Below are 17,855 nucleotides of genomic sequence, written 5' to 3' on the forward strand. Positions count from 1 at the left end.
ACTGACTTCATCGAGGACAAATATCGCAAGTCCTTAGGTCTGGAACATATTGATTTGATTACCCCTTCGGTTCATGTAATATAAAATTACTGAGTTGAAACAGGCTAATTGCAGATGGCTTCTGTTGAAGTCAGTGTAACAGTCGGATGAAAAAAAGTACTCTAGTAAGGTGGATTGAAAGGAAGCGACTATGAAGCTTCAAAGAGAAGAGATAAAACTTCATCAATCACTCATTTTAGGGATTTTCTGAAATTCATGCGATAGATCCAAACTCAATCAAAAACACATTTAAAAAAAAACACAAATAAGTTTTATTAATATGTAGATCAAAATGTTATAATAAAGCTAACGTGATGTGAAATCAAATATCTAGTGATTCTGAAACAATAATGGAGCTTTAACGTGAATATGAAACACGATGGAGCACCAGAGCACAAGTGATCCATGTGATCAACATGGATCATTATCGATGACAAAAAAATACTTGAACTATTAGTAAAATAAAGAGGACAAAAGCTAAAATTTTATTGCACAATGCACTAAATTTTAATTGCACATCCAAAGTCCATGAGTTGTAGCTTGAGATTTTGAGAAGACACTGATGCATCTAGTGAACAACGCTCATTGTGTGTGCAGCTTTTGATGCAAGATCCTAAAGGGAATTTTAGAGAAGCTTTCCATGATCTTAAACTTAAACCATAAGCGACTGAACTTCAAATTCGAGATGAGATCGGTGACTAAAAGTCTATGAACAATGAGACATTGATATAACCTCTATAGAGCCACTCAGCTTTCTGCTGATTTACTTCCATAAAATCGACTTCAAATGCAACTTCCCCTTTTTTTCAGTTCCAGAATTGGTATTTTGAGGACAAAATATCTTTCGAGAAATAAGATAAATATCCATGTCTTGAAATAAATTTCCTTATGTAGTTCTATCCTTTTTTGAAGCTCCGCAGTCGAGGAAGAGTCCATAATTCCCAACATACCCTAGAGAAAGAAAACTTTGTTAGGCAAAATCACATGGAAGCATTAAGGATTTCAAATAATTTTAGACTTGCACCTTCTTATTAGTTAAGCATCTGACGGTCATGAACGAGGTGTCACGTCTTTCTATTTAAAATGTTATATACTCATAGCACCATATAAATAATTGTTTTAATTAGGTAAAACGTGGCGGCATCTTTATATTAGTAAAAACACGTTGGGTAGCAATCGTTCGCTACAAAATATTTTTTGAAGAACGTGATCTCCTTCATGAACTGTCAAAGCTCCAGGCTCATCCTGTGCCAACTCATCCGTTAGCTCTTTCGTGTCATCCTCTTCATTGGAAAGAAAGGATAACCTATCTGAGCAGAAGGCGGGAGGGGGCATTTGTGGGTATTTAGGGGTTCCCCAGCAAAAACCAAACTTAAGTCTCTTCGTTTTCATATAAGAAATTTATTTCACATACCAGTTCCAGATGCGGACAACAGCTTTTAAACGTTCTGTCTTCAAAATCAACGGCTCTTTTTCCAAGGATTTTCCATCACTTTTGCTAAAATACTATTTAAAACTCTCATAGTTCTTCTGTCGTCTGTGATTAAAATTTTTGCATTTTAGTGTTTTCCTCGTATATCTAAGATTTCTCGCTTATCAGAGTATTGGGGCGACTTGATAAGATGTTAGAATGCGGAAAACTTAGAAAACAAAAATCTGATCAAAAAACTGGCGAATGAAAGTCTCTTTGAAAATTCGGAATGTTAGACAAAGCTCGTCGTGTACTCAGTTCAAGCAGTTGTGATGCATTTCTCTACTACTATTACTTTTATTTTTTGGAACACACGTATGAGCTTCTTTCAAGACTGCATTAAAACCTAAAAAACACGTACTAGCAACAGTGCATATGTTTACTAAACTACTTCGCCGATAAAACAATTGCCATATACCGGATAAGCGTCATTTTTGCTTGATTTTTAATAAATTTAGTAAACAAAGTTGATTCTATCTTTGTATTCAGTACGTTTTCAGTCTATAAGAAATTTGAATCTAACACGTATTTTCCACTTCAACAACTCATAAAAAAAAAAATGTCTGATTTACATTTCACCAATTAATAAAAATAGACATGATATTCAAAAAGTATACCTAAAGTTTCCTTTGAACATAGGCAACTAAATGAAAATTTGAATTTTCAGATGAATATCAGGCTAATCACCATGAATATTCCTTCTACATTGAGAACTTCTGAAAATCTGAAATTCTATAAACTATTATCTTCGTTTAAATCTCACGATGTAGATTCGTATAATATGCAGCATTGCCACGTTTAATTTTTATGAAAGTCAATTTTACTAATAGTGAAAAATATTTTGCTACAAAAAAAAGATTGGCTTTTAGAAAAACCTGTCTTCAATAAAAACGGTAGAATTTCCAAAATACCATTGCAATTTAAGAAACCTTAGAAAAAATAAGATTTGAACATGGGATCCGGTGAAATAAAAAAATATATATTTGATTTATTTCCTTTAAGAAAAATAATCAAACGATGCGCTGTCGCGGTTTATGTCAGTGCAAACGACTATCGCTCTTACTAGCAGCGGAGTGTCTCATAATGTCGCGGATTTTCAGTCCTTTTTTTTTTGCTGTTCTTACAACTAACGTGTTTATCAAAGGTAAACAAAAGCAAAAAAAAAAAAAAAAAAAACTTGCTGAGCTTGGTTTATTACAAAAATTGTCGATTCTGTTAAACGGATAAAGACTTTCAAATATGTTCACAATAAGATGCGTTTATTGCATGATAAATGTACTCAAGGTAAACCATTTCAGTACGTGGTTTGAGTTAGACAGTGTTAAGATATTCTGATTGGAAATTAGCAACAAAAATGTCAATTAAATATTTTTACGAGTTAAGAATGTTTTTATTTTCTCATGTGATTAACTGCTAATGTTAACGTAAGAAACAGTGTTGAAAACATCTAAGTAAAAATATTTCCAACTTCATTTCAGTTGTAAAATGAAATTTTTACACAACATTCTAGATGGCCTAAAATACAAGTGACAAAAACTACAAAGAATGTAAAAGATTCCACCGTTAATTGTTCCCTGTCCAAAAAAGGGATGAGTTGACACTGAAAATGCAAGGATGAGTGCAGTTAACAAAGAATGATATAATTCTCAGTGATTTTAGAGTTTTATTCACGCTATGGGAAGTTGAGAACAGAAGTGGTGTAGGTCAATAAAGCAAGATTTTGAGAAATTCAAAGGTTTAGTAGTCCCTTTTACTCCAAACACTACTGCTGTTCCGTTTTACAATTATTGTCTACTGGTAAATAATTAAATCTTGACCTAAACCACTTTCGCATGAAATAGAATGAGGTTAAAAATATTTTCTGACGGTGTAAATACAAATCTTAAAAAAATGACAACCACTTTTGCTCTCAACCAATCATATAATCTTTACACGATAGTTTAAATGAAGAAATATTGTTTCAGAAATTTAGTGACTGTATCCCTAAATTTCACTAAAGAGACAAAGGCAATAATATATATACACTGCTGGACATTGAAAATGCAACACCAAGAAGGAGCGTTCAGAGATTTATGCAAATTTTAGAGTAGACGTACATCACTGAGTTATGTAAATGATGTGAAATGCGCAGCTCTCCGACTCACGTAAAGTAAGATATAAGGGAAGGAACTTGCAGAATAGGCAATATTCGTGTCGTTATTTCTGACTGGAGAATTATCGAAGAAATTTTGTTTTTGTCTTGGAGGATACGTGTAACACGAGAGAATGCCAGGCCGACGTCAACGAAGGCACTTCCAGCAGATAGACGATTTTACGAGGGGTATGGTGATCGGACTGAGAAGGGGAGGATGGTCCCGTACGTCAAATCGCAGCTGATACCTACATGGATGCGAGCACGGTGCATTGGCTGTGCCGAAGATGGTTGGAACAACGAAATGTGGTAAGATTGAGGGGGTGCAGGGGCAGCCCGAATGACGTCAGAACGCGTGGATCGACGCATCCACCGACAAGCTGTAGCAGATCCACAAGTCACTTGTTTCTCGATTCTGCAGCAGATAATAAGATACCCTGAATGTTCCCGTGTCAACCAGAACCATTTCCCGTCGTTTGGTCGCACGTGGTCTGCAATCACGGCGTCCGCTAAGAAGACTGCCATTAACCCCACAACATAGACAGCAACGTTTAGTATGGTGCCGGACTAGAGCGACGTGGATGACAGAATGGCGAAATGTCGTGTTCTCAGATGAATCCCGCTTTTGTTTATCCAGTGATAGTCGCCGCATACGTGTGTGGCGTCGACCTAGAGACAGATCTAATTCGGCAGTAACTGTGGAACGTCCCACCGCACGACAACGTGGCATAATGGTTTGGGGCGAAATTGCGTACAATTCCATATCACCTCTAGTTCGTAGTCAGGGTACCATGACGGCCCAACGTTTCTTAGATAATGTGCTGCTGCCATTGGCAATCTCTTACCTTCAAGGGCTACATAATGCAATTTTTCAGCAGGATAACGCCCGACCACATAGTGCTCGCACTGCCAACATGCTCTCCAAGGCACACAGATGCTTCCCTGGCCACCATACTCTCCTGACCTGTCACCAATCGAACACTTGTGGGATGTGATTGGACGCCGTTTGCAGACTCTATCCCTGCCTCGTTCAGAAGACGAACTGTGGCAAATGGTTGAAAGGGAATGGAGAGCCATCCCTCTGGACACCATCCGCACCCATATTGACTCTGTGCCCAGACGTGTTTCTTCGTGTATCGCTGTCCCTGCTGGTCCAACATCCTACTGAGCCGACGCCGTTCTCGCTCTGTATTCTGCCTATCATTTTGAAACTAAGATCATTTATTATTCCTTGTTCTCTTTGTCTTTTCTTCCAAATTTCATCACTTTCTGACCACTCCTTTTTGGTGTTGCATTTTCAATGTCGAGCAGTATATATATATATATATATATATATATATATATATATATATATATATATATATATATATATATATATATATATATATATATATATATATATATATAAACACCACAAATTATATTCAGACATCATTTGCTTTCGAAGAGAAATTCGATATGGCATGCTTGCTCCGCGCGTCACTTTGCAATGGACAACGCCAAAAAAAAAAAAAACAATTAAAAAAAAAGAGTGATAAAATTCAAAATAAATAAATAATATTTCAGAAAATGATCTTGAAATATTTGATAGGTATCAAGTTTTCTTACTCAATTTTGCATGCTTTGAAAGACAATGGATATACTACGGCAGAATACAAGTAGTTTTTTTTTTTTTTTTTGTAAATTGACAACATCCTAAACGCTTTATTGGGGTCTAAATGACTAAAATCTTCAACTCTAAATTAAATTTAAATTTTTTATTTATCCAACCCTTTTAAAAAGTTTTCACTTACGTCCGACACTAAAATGTTGTTCAGAATGTAATTAGAAAGTGGTGATGATCGAAAAATCAAACTTCTTACAAGTTTAAACGAGTTGAAGAAAATGTTTACATTTTAAGTTACTAAGTATGTAAAATATCTCTTTACTTTTAATTTTGAAGACAAAATAAGCTAGATTAAAAATTATATTCCTATTGTATTTTCCTTGTCTCGTACTGCAAGAACCAGCAGTTAAGAGATTTTTTAGTCACTTGGGATTGGTTAGATCCTGTATATAATGTGTGTATGTGCTAGAGATAATATATAAGCATTTTTAAATGTAAGAACATGAAAACTTTGATCCCTTGTAATTAATGTTAGTGAATTTAAAAAAATGACGAAAATATGTTGCTACGGCGGAAATATAAAAGGATAATCTATCCCCGAGAATTGATTTTAGAAAAAAATATCTACTTTCGACACGGTATTTCATTAGGGAACTCAAATTGTCGGTCATTAAAACAAGATTAACATTTTTATATTCAATGAAATGTTTCAACTTGCTTGGATAGTGTTACTATTTAGCTGACGAAATGCATCTCCGAAAGCGATAAGTTTCAAAGCTACCATGAATGCAAAAGTAACATTCAGTACAGTGACAGAGAGATGGAAAGTTTATCTATTTGAGAGATTTTTAAAAAGAAATGAGCCTTTATGAAAGTTACAGAGGACAAAACCAATAAGAAATATCATTAAGACATTGATGTCATTATGAGTCATACACTTTCATGTGTGTCATTCCATTATTTGCGCGTAGGCAAAGCTCAACTATTTAAGCTTCGGTTGGTAATGTAGTGGTTTTCGTTTCACTAGCCTATCAATTATCAACCAGATGAGAACTTGGAGGAGAAAAGGCGTGCTAAGGTAAATCAGTGACCGACTACGAAGTAAAAAAAAAAAGAGTTACACTTAATCAGGCGTTGCCCTGTTGTAATTTTGTTACATAAGGTCTGGAAGGCAAATAAATGTGGATATTTCAAAATGCCATACAAGTAGCTGAGTGCATTGAATCTGCTTCCACTGCATTGCTATAGTACGGAATTGCAAAATTTCAAAATTCTAGCTGTTTGTAATTTTTTTTCCTGCGAGTCATAACAATCTTAAATTCTTTTTTTTTTTTTTACTTTGTAGTGTTTCTAGTAGATGAACAACAAATTTTAAAATAGTGCTTTGAATAATTTATTTTTAGGAAAATATATGAGGAAGCTATATATATCGGTGTTCCGGTGGAACACTGACGCAACTGCATTAAGTGTAACTTTACAGTAAAACCAAATATACATGCAAGAACCTCATACAACCTCATGTAATGAAACACAGTTGAGTTACTGCCCTGGTGACTAAAAGTTGAAAAACAAATCTGTCAGTGCTCCTCTGCATGGGCACCCAGTAACAACAATAACCTCATATTCAATTAATTTTGCAGTTCCGTCAATGTGCCACCGGAACAGCGATATGTTCCTTGTACTGAACTGCAAGACTTCGTATGCTCGAAAGTATGCTCGAGAAAATAGGTCTTCATCCCCTCTCTAAACTATTTGACGGACGGATTAAACATATAATATATACAGGGTGTTAAGTTTTAACCTGCAAGACCTCTATTTTCGCAACAGTTAGTCTTAGATGCATACTTCCAGTTGCAAAAATGTTCAAAATCAGATGCAGAGTTCAGATATTGAAATTTTGAAGCGAAAGTAAAAATAAGTCAAAAAACACAAAATTTAACTTTTTACACGAACTCGAGGTCCCCTAACTAATATTTAGGAAAATAATATTCATTGAAAAACAATTCCAACACAAAAAGTTTGACATTAGTACGACCAATATTCACCGAGATATGAAACGCAGCGTTTTGTGACTTACATCACTTAATTCTCGCCGTCAATAACACCTTTTGGGGGAAAATATAGCAGTTAACAAGGGTTTAAATTTATATGTGTGCATAGAGTGTGGTTTTTTTCAAACCGTTTGAGGTTTTGTCGTGTGTTATTGCGTATCACGGCACAGCATTGGCAAAAATTTTTGAATAGCAATGAAAAATATAAATACTTTGCTTTTTTACTTCGACAACCTGTCATTCTTCTAAAAGGGCGATAAGTTCCAGACTCATCTTCTGTATGGTCCCTAAAAACTTTGAACTCGAATATCTCCTTGAGTTTTGTAGCTCAAATTTCGAGTTTTTGTTAGTAATATTTTTCAATGTAGAGTATTTCTCTGAATATAATTTAGGGGACCTAGGGCCTAGGGTGGTTGAAAAAAAAACATCTTTCAGCTAGAGTTCAGGACCCCCCCCCCCCCTTTTTTAACACCTATTAATAGTATTATGATGTAGTTTCTTACTCAAATTTTAAGGCGGAGCTCCATGACCGCTTAATTTAACATTAGCCGTATCATAGAAAATGCCACAAATTAAGAAATTTTTAATTTCCCCAGCTGTTTTTTTTTTCTTTTTTGTAAATAATTGTTTTATTGCAATGTATATGCATATTTCTAGTGCATATTATAATGTGTAGCATTGTTCTTTTCAGTTCGAAGTATTTTTTAACCCCCTCCCCATACTATTGAAGTTTGGGGGAGGGGGTTGAGCATCCTCTTTCAGTTGAAATAGGGAGCTAAAATTCTTCCAGTATATTGCTATCCACAAGTCTAAAAATATTGAGGGGGGTTCCGGTATGTAGGAGATACTTTTTTTACATGTATTTTTAAACCACCCTACTAGGGCTCGTATAAAAAGTTAAATTTTGTATTTTTTGACTCATTTTTATCTTCGCTTCAAACCTTCAATATCTTAACTCTGCATCTGATTTTGAACATTTTCGCAGTTGGAAGTATGCATCTAAGATTAACGGTTGCGAAAATAGAGGTCTTTTGCAGGTTAAAACGCTGTATACATATGCACCTGTTCGTTTATAAAACCTAATGTATGTCATGCAGAACTTTATCCCTCCAGAGATCAAAATCTCTTCCCTTTTTTTTTTTTTTTTTAAATCTAGTCTGGATTACACTCTAAAAATGTTTTAATATCCTGTTAAGACCAGTACAAGATTTTTTCCAATTAATTACGATGACCCTAACATCAGTGTTACGTCTGTTATCATAAACATGTATGCTTTTGTATGTACATGTAACTTTTTTGACGACTAACGGAAATTTGTGAGTGATAACACTTCTTTATCATCGAAGCAAGGCAATGAAACAGTTCCTGTCTAGAACTTTTGTGTTTGGTTGAAGAAGTCGAACTTCAAGAACCTTTGAAGGGAAACAGTTTATTCCATGTCATAATGTACTATATATTTAGAAACAAATATAGTAGACGAAATTACAAAAAAAAAAAAAAAAAAAAAAATAATAATAGTAATAATTTGAATTCTGACATCTTTTGAATTCAAATTATGTTTTTCGCAATCACGAGTGTGTGTATTAGGCGTGTGTGTGTGTAGGCATGTGTGTTTGTGTCTGTGTGCTGACATAAGTGTGGGGGTAGTTGTGTATATGAATGTGTGTGTGTGTAGGCATGAATGTATGGGTAGTTGTGTGTATGTGTGTGTGTAAGTGTATGTGTGTGTATGTGTTTGTGTGTATGTGTGCGTGCGTGTGTAGTTGTGTATGTATGCGCGTCTGTGTAGGACATGGATGCAACCTGGTGACGGCTTTCGCTATAGGAGCAGCATCGTGAGGACCCGGTCGACGGTGATGCAGCGGAGGGTGGCGGTGGGAAAATAAAATCAAAGGACATCAAAACAGTTAAATGAGAACAATAAGCAATCGTGATTGCTCAAAAAAAAAAAAAAAAAAAAAAAAAAAACAGGTCTTAGGTAATTTAAAATTTGAAAGACTTTGCGAGATTGATAAAATAACTCAACCTATATTATATATCACTTTGAACTACATGCTACGGTGTACTTAAGTACATAAATTTCCAAGAAACCATCCGGTAGCAGTATGTCACTTTTTCTCAGGTCTGACCAGAAAAATCAATTGAAAACATATAACGTACAAAAATTACAAAAATATTTTCTCTTTCCTGATGTGAAAAAAAGGCCACATATATTGAACGTTGATTTCACATTTACATTGTAATTTTTAATTATCAAAGAATTTTGAAACTGACCCAATTACACTGACCACCCAAAGCAATAATGGGTGGAAGACGATAATTTGCTCATTAACCTTTTCCTCTTCACATTTCTACGTTTTGCCCTCAGTTTTGTTCGATTCAAAACGACCATATCATTTTGACTCTTTTTTTTAACTCAGCGGTGTCGTCCAAGATAAGGAGGGAGCATCAAATGCGCAGACTGTGTCATTCAAATTTTTTGGTGGGGAGGGGTTAATTTGAGAGCGTATTTTATCTAATTTTGGGGCACTCGTTCGGGGAATGATGCTCTGTAGCATTCGGGGACGGGGGTCATCACCCTTGGGGGGGGGTGTGCACCCCTTTAACTGATATTAATTTAGAATTCTATGTCAGAGTAGAAAGTGCCAATAAATAATTTTTCTATAACAACACAAATAATTTTGTCACCAATACGTTGCATATAAATTTTTTTATTCCTTTCCTTAAAAACAAAAGAGACTTATGCAAACCTGCAGACGTTTGTGTCAAACTAAAATGTTTGTTTTAAACTACTTTTAAAATACGAAATTTTTCTACTCAACAGCTAAGTTTATTTCAATTATTTTTCCTATTTAAATATATCATCAAGATTCGAATGGAATCATTTTAGTTAATGACGATGTCATTTACCTCATCCGCTGCAAGGGCATTATTAGAAGTAAAAACTTCATGTGAAAGAATTGTATGTTAAACTATTCCAAAACTAACATATTATTAAAATAATTATTATTTAAGAGAGAGAGAAGAGAGTCTGTTAATTTTTCTCTTGTTATATGTGCCTAGCATTCACAAATCTATGCGTAAAACATTTTTAACCGTTTAATATATGGACAGGTTAAGAATTATTTTCCGATTAAATATTAATATTTATTTATTTGTAAATACATTTGTTGTTCCTTGCTTTTTTATCTTCTTTTGTCTAAATGAATTTCCGGAAAAAATGCATTAAAATGTTTGAAAGTCTGAATTTATCTATCCTGAAGTAACGTCGGTTTTTGAAGGAAAAATAATGTCTTGTTTTACCTAAATACCACACAAAAATAATCATACTACAACCATGCAATATTTTAAAATCTAAACATTCACATATGACTAAAAATACATGCATGGAAACAAAACATAAACATACCTTTCTGGGAAGAGGAAGCTTGCGGTATTCCCGTCTTTCAGATCCGATAGCGTGCCAATGACGAACAATTCATCACTTTGAGCAATGAATTAGAAAAAAAAAAGAACAAAAAAACTTGAGCTGCCACTTACCTATTATCTGTAACAGTAACATAAGATAACATACGTAAAAGCACACTGCTGTTAATGTTAATGCCATTGCAATAAATTTTACTATCGTATTTTTCATTTGTCTAGTATCTATGGCATATAAATAATAATTATTTTAAAAAAAGAAAAAAAAAAAAGACTTCGAATATCGAAAGTATTATTTCATTCTTTTGAAACATATATATTTTTTAGAAGAAATATTTTCTGTTTTTGCCTTTTTTACCTTATTAGTATAAATGGATGAAAAATAAAGTTACTTAGAACACAATATTTCTTTGAAATTGTTGCACCATATGCGTTTTAAGCAAGCATATTTTCAAACATATAACTAGAGTTTCTATAATTGATAGAAAAGTTTAAAAATAAAAACAAAATAAAAAATTGTACTACGTATCTACGCATTTGAATATGTGTATCTGTGCACTTAAAGCTAAGAAATAGTCTGGGTTTATATGTTTCAGAGTTGTTTCAGAGAAATAAATTTAGACTGTTTAGGCACATCCATATTTCATACCAGTTGATGAGCACGGAAGTCCAATTCTGTCAAAATGCTCAAGTAATTAGTGCATTAAAATTAAATGAATGCGAATGAAATTGGAACGCTGTACCAGAACCAGTTATTAAGTAGTAGAAATCTCTAGGCGTTATTTTTGCAAACTTTAGGATAGCGTCATTCTTGAAATTTGATCGACAGTTAGAAACGGCCAATCGGATCTCTTTAACTTTTCAATTGCGGTCGACCGAGACCCGCCCCTTGTCCCATCTTGATAATTATCTTTTGCTGACTTTAATAGAGGCTTGGACGGGTTCGCGAACAAGAGCGAAACTTCTTGGCTAATCTTGAAGACTTTTGTAAAGTCGACTCGCAAATCGTGTTTCCAAAACGCTGATTTAGACGCGCTTATTTAATTAATAGTGAAATCCAATGCCAGCCCGAAAACGGTCTTGCATAAAAATGATTCTATTAGTTTGACACCTCTAGTAAAGTCATCGCTGTCTCATTTAATCCGCGGTCCAAACATTTGCATTCTTAGCACGGAACGTCCAACGTGCAGTATCATTTCCTTTATCAAGATGAACTCTTAATATGCGATGTTACTTGCATATATATAAGTGCACTAGATGGAAAATAGTAAAGACAAGACAACCTGAGTTACTGAGGTTAATTCAGACATATTTGAATAAATAAAGCAGTTGAAAACAAAATGAACACTGATATATTGATTAATTATTCTCTTTCAAGATTTAATTACATTATTTCCCATCAGTTTTTAGTATTAAATTGGGAAGAAGATGATCCAGCAAGTTTATATTACTACATCGGGAAAAAAGTTTAGAACAATAAATGTTAAGTTTCGAAATTTCAGATTTGAAGTATATATGTATATATATATATTAAAGTCCAAACAACTTCGAAAAACAAGCACTGAAATTTTCAAATGTTATTTCCAAACAACCAAACAGTTCAGTTTATCATCAAAATGAGAGTAACTAATGAATGAAACCTATAGCAAAATAATAATGATTTTGAAAATTGCACGCACCTTTGCGTTCAAAGTTCAGATGATAACTTCATTTTAAGTACTTCTACTTATGCCATGTCTATTTTCTCAATATATTGAAAAAGAAAAAAATCATGCTAGATCAGCGGTACCCAACCCATGGGTCGGACGCGAACAGCGTGTTACTGAGCCGTAGGCACTGGTCGAGGATCTGGACCATCAAAATAAATCTTATGATCTTAATTTCCATTTTTTGCGAAAATTCACTTATTTGATGCACTGTCACTCAAGATATCTCCCTGGCTCATAGCCAATAAGGAACTTTAATGTTAAGATTTCTCGTATTTCTTAGGAACTCTCTCCTATTATTGAAGAGATGAAACCTAAAGAGTCAGAAACTCTTTGAAAGAAAATTGCCAAAGAAACTTGTATTAGCTTCAAGCTTCAAGTTAAAAATGCTCCTACTTTGTTGAACTGGCATGACTAAACAGTGAATTGAGATCATGGAGTTGATTGAGATCTGAGTATCTCAGCTCTACTATTGAGACACTTGAGGGGCTTTTCGACAACCTACCTATTTGAATGAGACTTTTCATTGCAGTTTTTTTTTTTTAAATAATGTGGAAATGCATTGAATGTTGCGAGTTATTTGAAACTAAAACTATCCAATTTCAATCCAGATAATTCTCTCGTAGAGGAAAAACTGTCAAAAATCCCATGCAGCTTTATTTTTCACTTCAGGACAGTTATGATGAGATACTTCCTCCCCCCCCCCAAAAAAAAAGTAAATTCTGGATTTTCAAGAAATATATAGCAGTTAGTGGTCCTCAATGGTGTTTTTTTATGAAACTGGTGGGTCGCACAACTAAAAAGGTTGAGAATCGTTGTGCTAGATAACTATCACTACTTTCATAGCCATTGGAACTTTCAATTACTGAAAGTACAATGCAATACCGAAGCGAATAGTTTTTCTGAAGAGCAGGGAAAATTAACGGGCGAATGATGATGTTTGCAGTCGCATTATTATGGGATCAGTTGTCGCAATTATCATTTATGGTTATCTCTTGTTTTCTTGATTTGAAAAAAAAAATCTTGTTTTAAGCGAAATTCTTCTCAACTGTCGAACAATTTCTTTTAGCAGTTTCTGTAATATAAATGAAAATACATATTCGTTAAAGAGAAGAACCATCAAATGAGGATGTATTCCAGAAGCGAAACCAAAAAATCGGAATTATAGGGGTTAAAAGTAAACTATTTCATCCTTTAGCAGCAATTTTTTTAAAGTTCATATTAATCTTAATTTTGAGTAGTGCTGTCATGGACCTGATACATTTTAAAGTTTTAAAACATAAAAGATGAGTACAAATCACTTATTTTTTTTTATCAGAGGCCTCGAATATTTATTTGGAGTAAAAGCTTTTGGTAAACGCCTAATCCTACAGTGAAATTTTCACTTTCTTATCCATTTCACCTCCCTTTAAAAAGACACATGATTCTGAATGTGCTCATAAATGTATGCATGATTCGTGGATGAGTTTAGTAACCGAAATTCCATGCTATACGCTGATATTTTTTAAAATAATGCTTTAAAAAAATAATTGCTTCGGTGATTTGTACTCATATACAACGCAAAAATTCTTAAAGTCCCGAAGTAAAAAAAAAAATTAATTACTCGGGACCTCAAATTTAATTCAAAAGTCTAACGTATATTAATAGTTACATGTAACAGTGGGATGACATTTTAAAGCATAATTGTAGCTCCATATTTGTAAGTAGTATTTAGTATAACAGTTTGCATGTTTCACCAGCAGCAAATTTTCAAGAGCTGAAGGTTAATATTGTCATCTGCGGTTCAAAAGCAAATGAACTAGAACGATATTCAGTAGGATTAGGCTTTGTCGTTTTGTAAGTTGATAAGGCCGTGTTGCAAAACATAAGTGACTTGTACTTACCTTTTATAACATAAAAGAAGAGAGACTTATGAAAAAAAAAAAAAAAAAACACTCAAACAGATCACATAAGCATTTTTGAACTTACTGTCATTTTTCTTGTCTTGAATATTTTTGAAATTATGTTATATTGCTATATTTACATGGGCATTAAAAATATTAAAAGGTATCTAGAATAAAATTAATGAGTTTAGCCATTTTCAAAATCAGTTAACCTGAACGACAGTAAAATGGGAAATATTTGAAGGTAGAAATATCACTTTAAACATAAAAAATCAACATTCAATTTAAGTGACAATTATTCATCGTTATGCATATAAAAAACACGTATGATGAAAAGCGTGATAAACATACAATGAACAAGAATAAAAGAAAAAAAAACATTTAGGAGTCCTTTTGGAGAGTATTCACATTATTTTACTTCTGTAGCAGTTAATACTTAACCCATTAGCATTTACCGCTACAATGTAAAAAAATGTGTAAGGTTACCACTACTAATGGGTGTAATAGAACACGAATTCTGAAGTATGTAGCATCAGTGTTTTAAAAACTCATTGTTGTAGAAACCTTGCACCATGAGTTCAGTATAATATCAGTGCATGCATAAAAATCAGAATCGGCACAGAGAAGGTAGCTTCTTATTAGCGAAACGAAACCAGTCCTCGGTAGCCGAGCGGTAAAAGCTCTTGCTCTACAACTTGTCTGAGTTTCGCGTTAAGGGTTCGGGCACCACTTACATCATTTCATCTCTTAGTGCAATAGAAATGTCTTGTTTGTATATGAAAGTAAATAAATAATGGGTGTATATTGGTCTTTAAAAAGCATGAACTTGATAAATCGTTCAATAAAGTCAGATGAAAGCTTCATTTTTGCTAGTGTGTAAACTTTCATGCAATTACTCTGTAAGCATGCATGCAATTCTAGTGTAACATGACGCATAAATGAGTGAGACGTTACGCTATAGTTACACTACCATGGTGTAACCTTCCACAAGCGATGTGTAATGTTACACCACCTATATCAGATAAGTTACTCCAGAGCAGTGGGGGTAACTAAGCTGCTACCAATTTTATGGAGTAAGGTTATACAATTTTTTTAAAGTTTTATACTCGTAATACAGTATTACTTATCCCTCATCCGCGACAAAACATTTCTTTTTAATGTTACTAATTTGGCATTCCTGGAATAACAGTTATATGGGTTAAGTAATTATATTTTACAATTAATTTACTCATTAATTAGTAATAACTACATTGGTTATTTTTTAATGTATAGCATTATTTAATATGGAAATGTTCTAAAATAGTTTATGTTTTGAAACCGTTGGAGTTTAAATCTTATAATATAAAAATATCGATTTGTTGTGCAGCGCGACAAATTACGTACCGCGCAGAAACAAAATGTTTAATATTATTAGTCGTGCACTGCAGTTTACTCAGAAAAACACTTTGAACCGCTCATATTTTCGGTTTTTAGAATTCATTATAGTGAAACATGCAACTCTTTTAAGAAAAAGCATTGTTAGATTTGAAAAAAAAAAGTAAAAACGCATCTTACTCTGTGTTTAGTTTCACTTGAAAGTTTTAAATGAAGTCATATCAAATATTGGCAAAATGTATTTCATACTCATTTAAAAAGTACACTAATACATGTTTTTGTACGTTGGATAGGGACCGCATAAAAAAAGTTGCCCAAAACTTCACGAGTAGCTATAAAAAAGGTTTTCAATACAAAATTAAACAACAATTTTTTTTATTTAATGCGGAGGATAGGGACTGTGTTTAAAAATCTCACGTAGAAAATAATTGCAAACCTTACGATGTAACTAGGAATTGCTTCTTCAAACGAATTCAAGACACGGCAGCTACTTTGAATCGCTTCAAACCTTTTGTAATCTGATTTTCAAATACACATGCGAGCACTTTGAAAGATTTATTTACATATGTTCTTATTTTACGCACACAAAATTATTCAAAACGTATAATCATTATCCTTCCTAGTCTGTCAACAACGCAAACTTTCTTGTATTAAACTAATAGTTCAAATTACTTTTGTCACTTGAAGATACTACCTCGCACTTGTTTTGTAGATAACTAACTTGTTTTGTAGATCAATTCTATCCCAACGTGACTCAAATTTTCCTATACCGTAAAAAAAAAATAGTTTGAGTGCAGTCATTAATGGATTCATTAATCTGATTTGCTAAGTGAGAAGTACGAACAACTTAAGTGTTAAAACGTAATTTTACTTTAATACAGCATGAAAGAAGTAAACGTTGAAATGGCTGCTAGAGAAATTGAAATTTTTGGAAAAACTCAAACTGAAATATAGATTTTTTTAAACTTAAATTTTAAATTACGTCTTAAATGTTTTCCTTCGTTTCTAAGCGGTTATACGGTCCCCGGTATCGACACCCAATCAGGATAACGCAATCAAACGTCACGAAATTCAAGCTTTCGCTTACTGATGCACAATCGCAGATACGTCATTTTAATAAATGCTTCGGGAAGAGTAATGATTTTCGAAATCAATTTCTCCAAAACAATTTCTAGGACACGATCTCCGCTACTGGCTAAAAATGCGAATTGGGAATCTAAAGTTTTAAACAATTTATCAAGGAATGAAAGCAGTAGCCGAAAGGCTCGAAGAACAGTGTAATGCTAGTAGTAACCCATTCAGCTTGAAAATCAGTTTGGCACGACCAACCGATAAGCGCAGTACACTTTTGTGCTGAAAAATTGAATAAGCATGGGTTGGTGCTTTTTTAGTTGATTTGAAAAGTGAAGATAAGGTCACGCTGAGAGTAAAAACTGGAGATAAGCGGAATACGCCAGGTTTAAATGAATCTCTTGTAGCACACAGCACCCTGTTGATTTTTATGTTTCTTATTTTATTTCTTAAGCGAGCAGAAAATAATTTAATTCTCAAATTGTAATGCCTTCCAAGCAATAATTTACTGTATAATTATGATCTCCAGCCTAATATTGCACCAACCGAAAATGTAGTTACAACAATGATATTCGAAATAAAATATTTGAAGTGTTTAGTATCAAAACCAGATCAATCCATTTTTTAAAATGTTACAGCAGAGAAAAAAAATTAAATAAAAACAAAAAACCCGACTGCGTAAAAAACAAAAAGGAAAATGTATAAGTCCAGTAGTTTAGAATGTATTAAGTACTACTGAATAACTACACCGTTGAAATAGTTTTATAACCGTACACAGATAAGACAATTCATAAATTCAAAAGCAGAATAGAAGAATCAACAGTCGGGGCTTATTCCTTTCTGATTCAAGGAACCCCGTAAAATTTGAATGAGCCCCGATTGTTGATCCTTCTATTCTGCTTTTGAATTTATGATTTGTCTTAGCTGTGTACGGTTATAAAACTATTTCAACGGTGTAGTTATTCAGTAGTACTTAATAACATTCTAAATTACTGGGCTTATACATTTTTCTTTTTCTTTTTTTGGTATTTACGCAGTCGGGTTTTTTGTTTTTATTTAATAACTTTTTTTTTAATAATTTGGATTGCGTCGGTTTTGAG

General features: G+C 33.5%; 1 protein-coding gene across 2 annotated transcripts in view; it reads right to left on the reverse strand.

The window, feature by feature from the left end:
* Window positions 1-361: 361 nt before the first annotated feature.
* Window positions 362-17,855, reverse strand: part of LOC129231239 (uncharacterized) — a 165,599-nt gene continuing 148,105 nt past the window's right edge. The window contains exons 5-6 of one of the 2 annotated variants that reach the window (XM_054865511.1): window positions 10,708-10,782; window positions 362-990 (exon numbers count right to left, since the gene is read on the reverse strand). In XM_054865511.1, coding sequence (XP_054721486.1) covers window positions 936-990; window positions 10,708-10,782 — 130 coding nt within the window. In that variant the 3' untranslated portion in view covers window positions 362-935. The remainder of the gene's footprint in view (window positions 991-10,707; window positions 10,783-17,855) is intronic. The other variant, XM_054865512.1, reaches the window with a different exon arrangement.

This window comes from Uloborus diversus, chromosome 10, assembly GCF_026930045.1.
Source record: "Uloborus diversus isolate 005 chromosome 10, Udiv.v.3.1, whole genome shotgun sequence".
Classification (NCBI taxonomy): Eukaryota; Metazoa; Arthropoda; class Arachnida; order Araneae; family Uloboridae; genus Uloborus; species Uloborus diversus.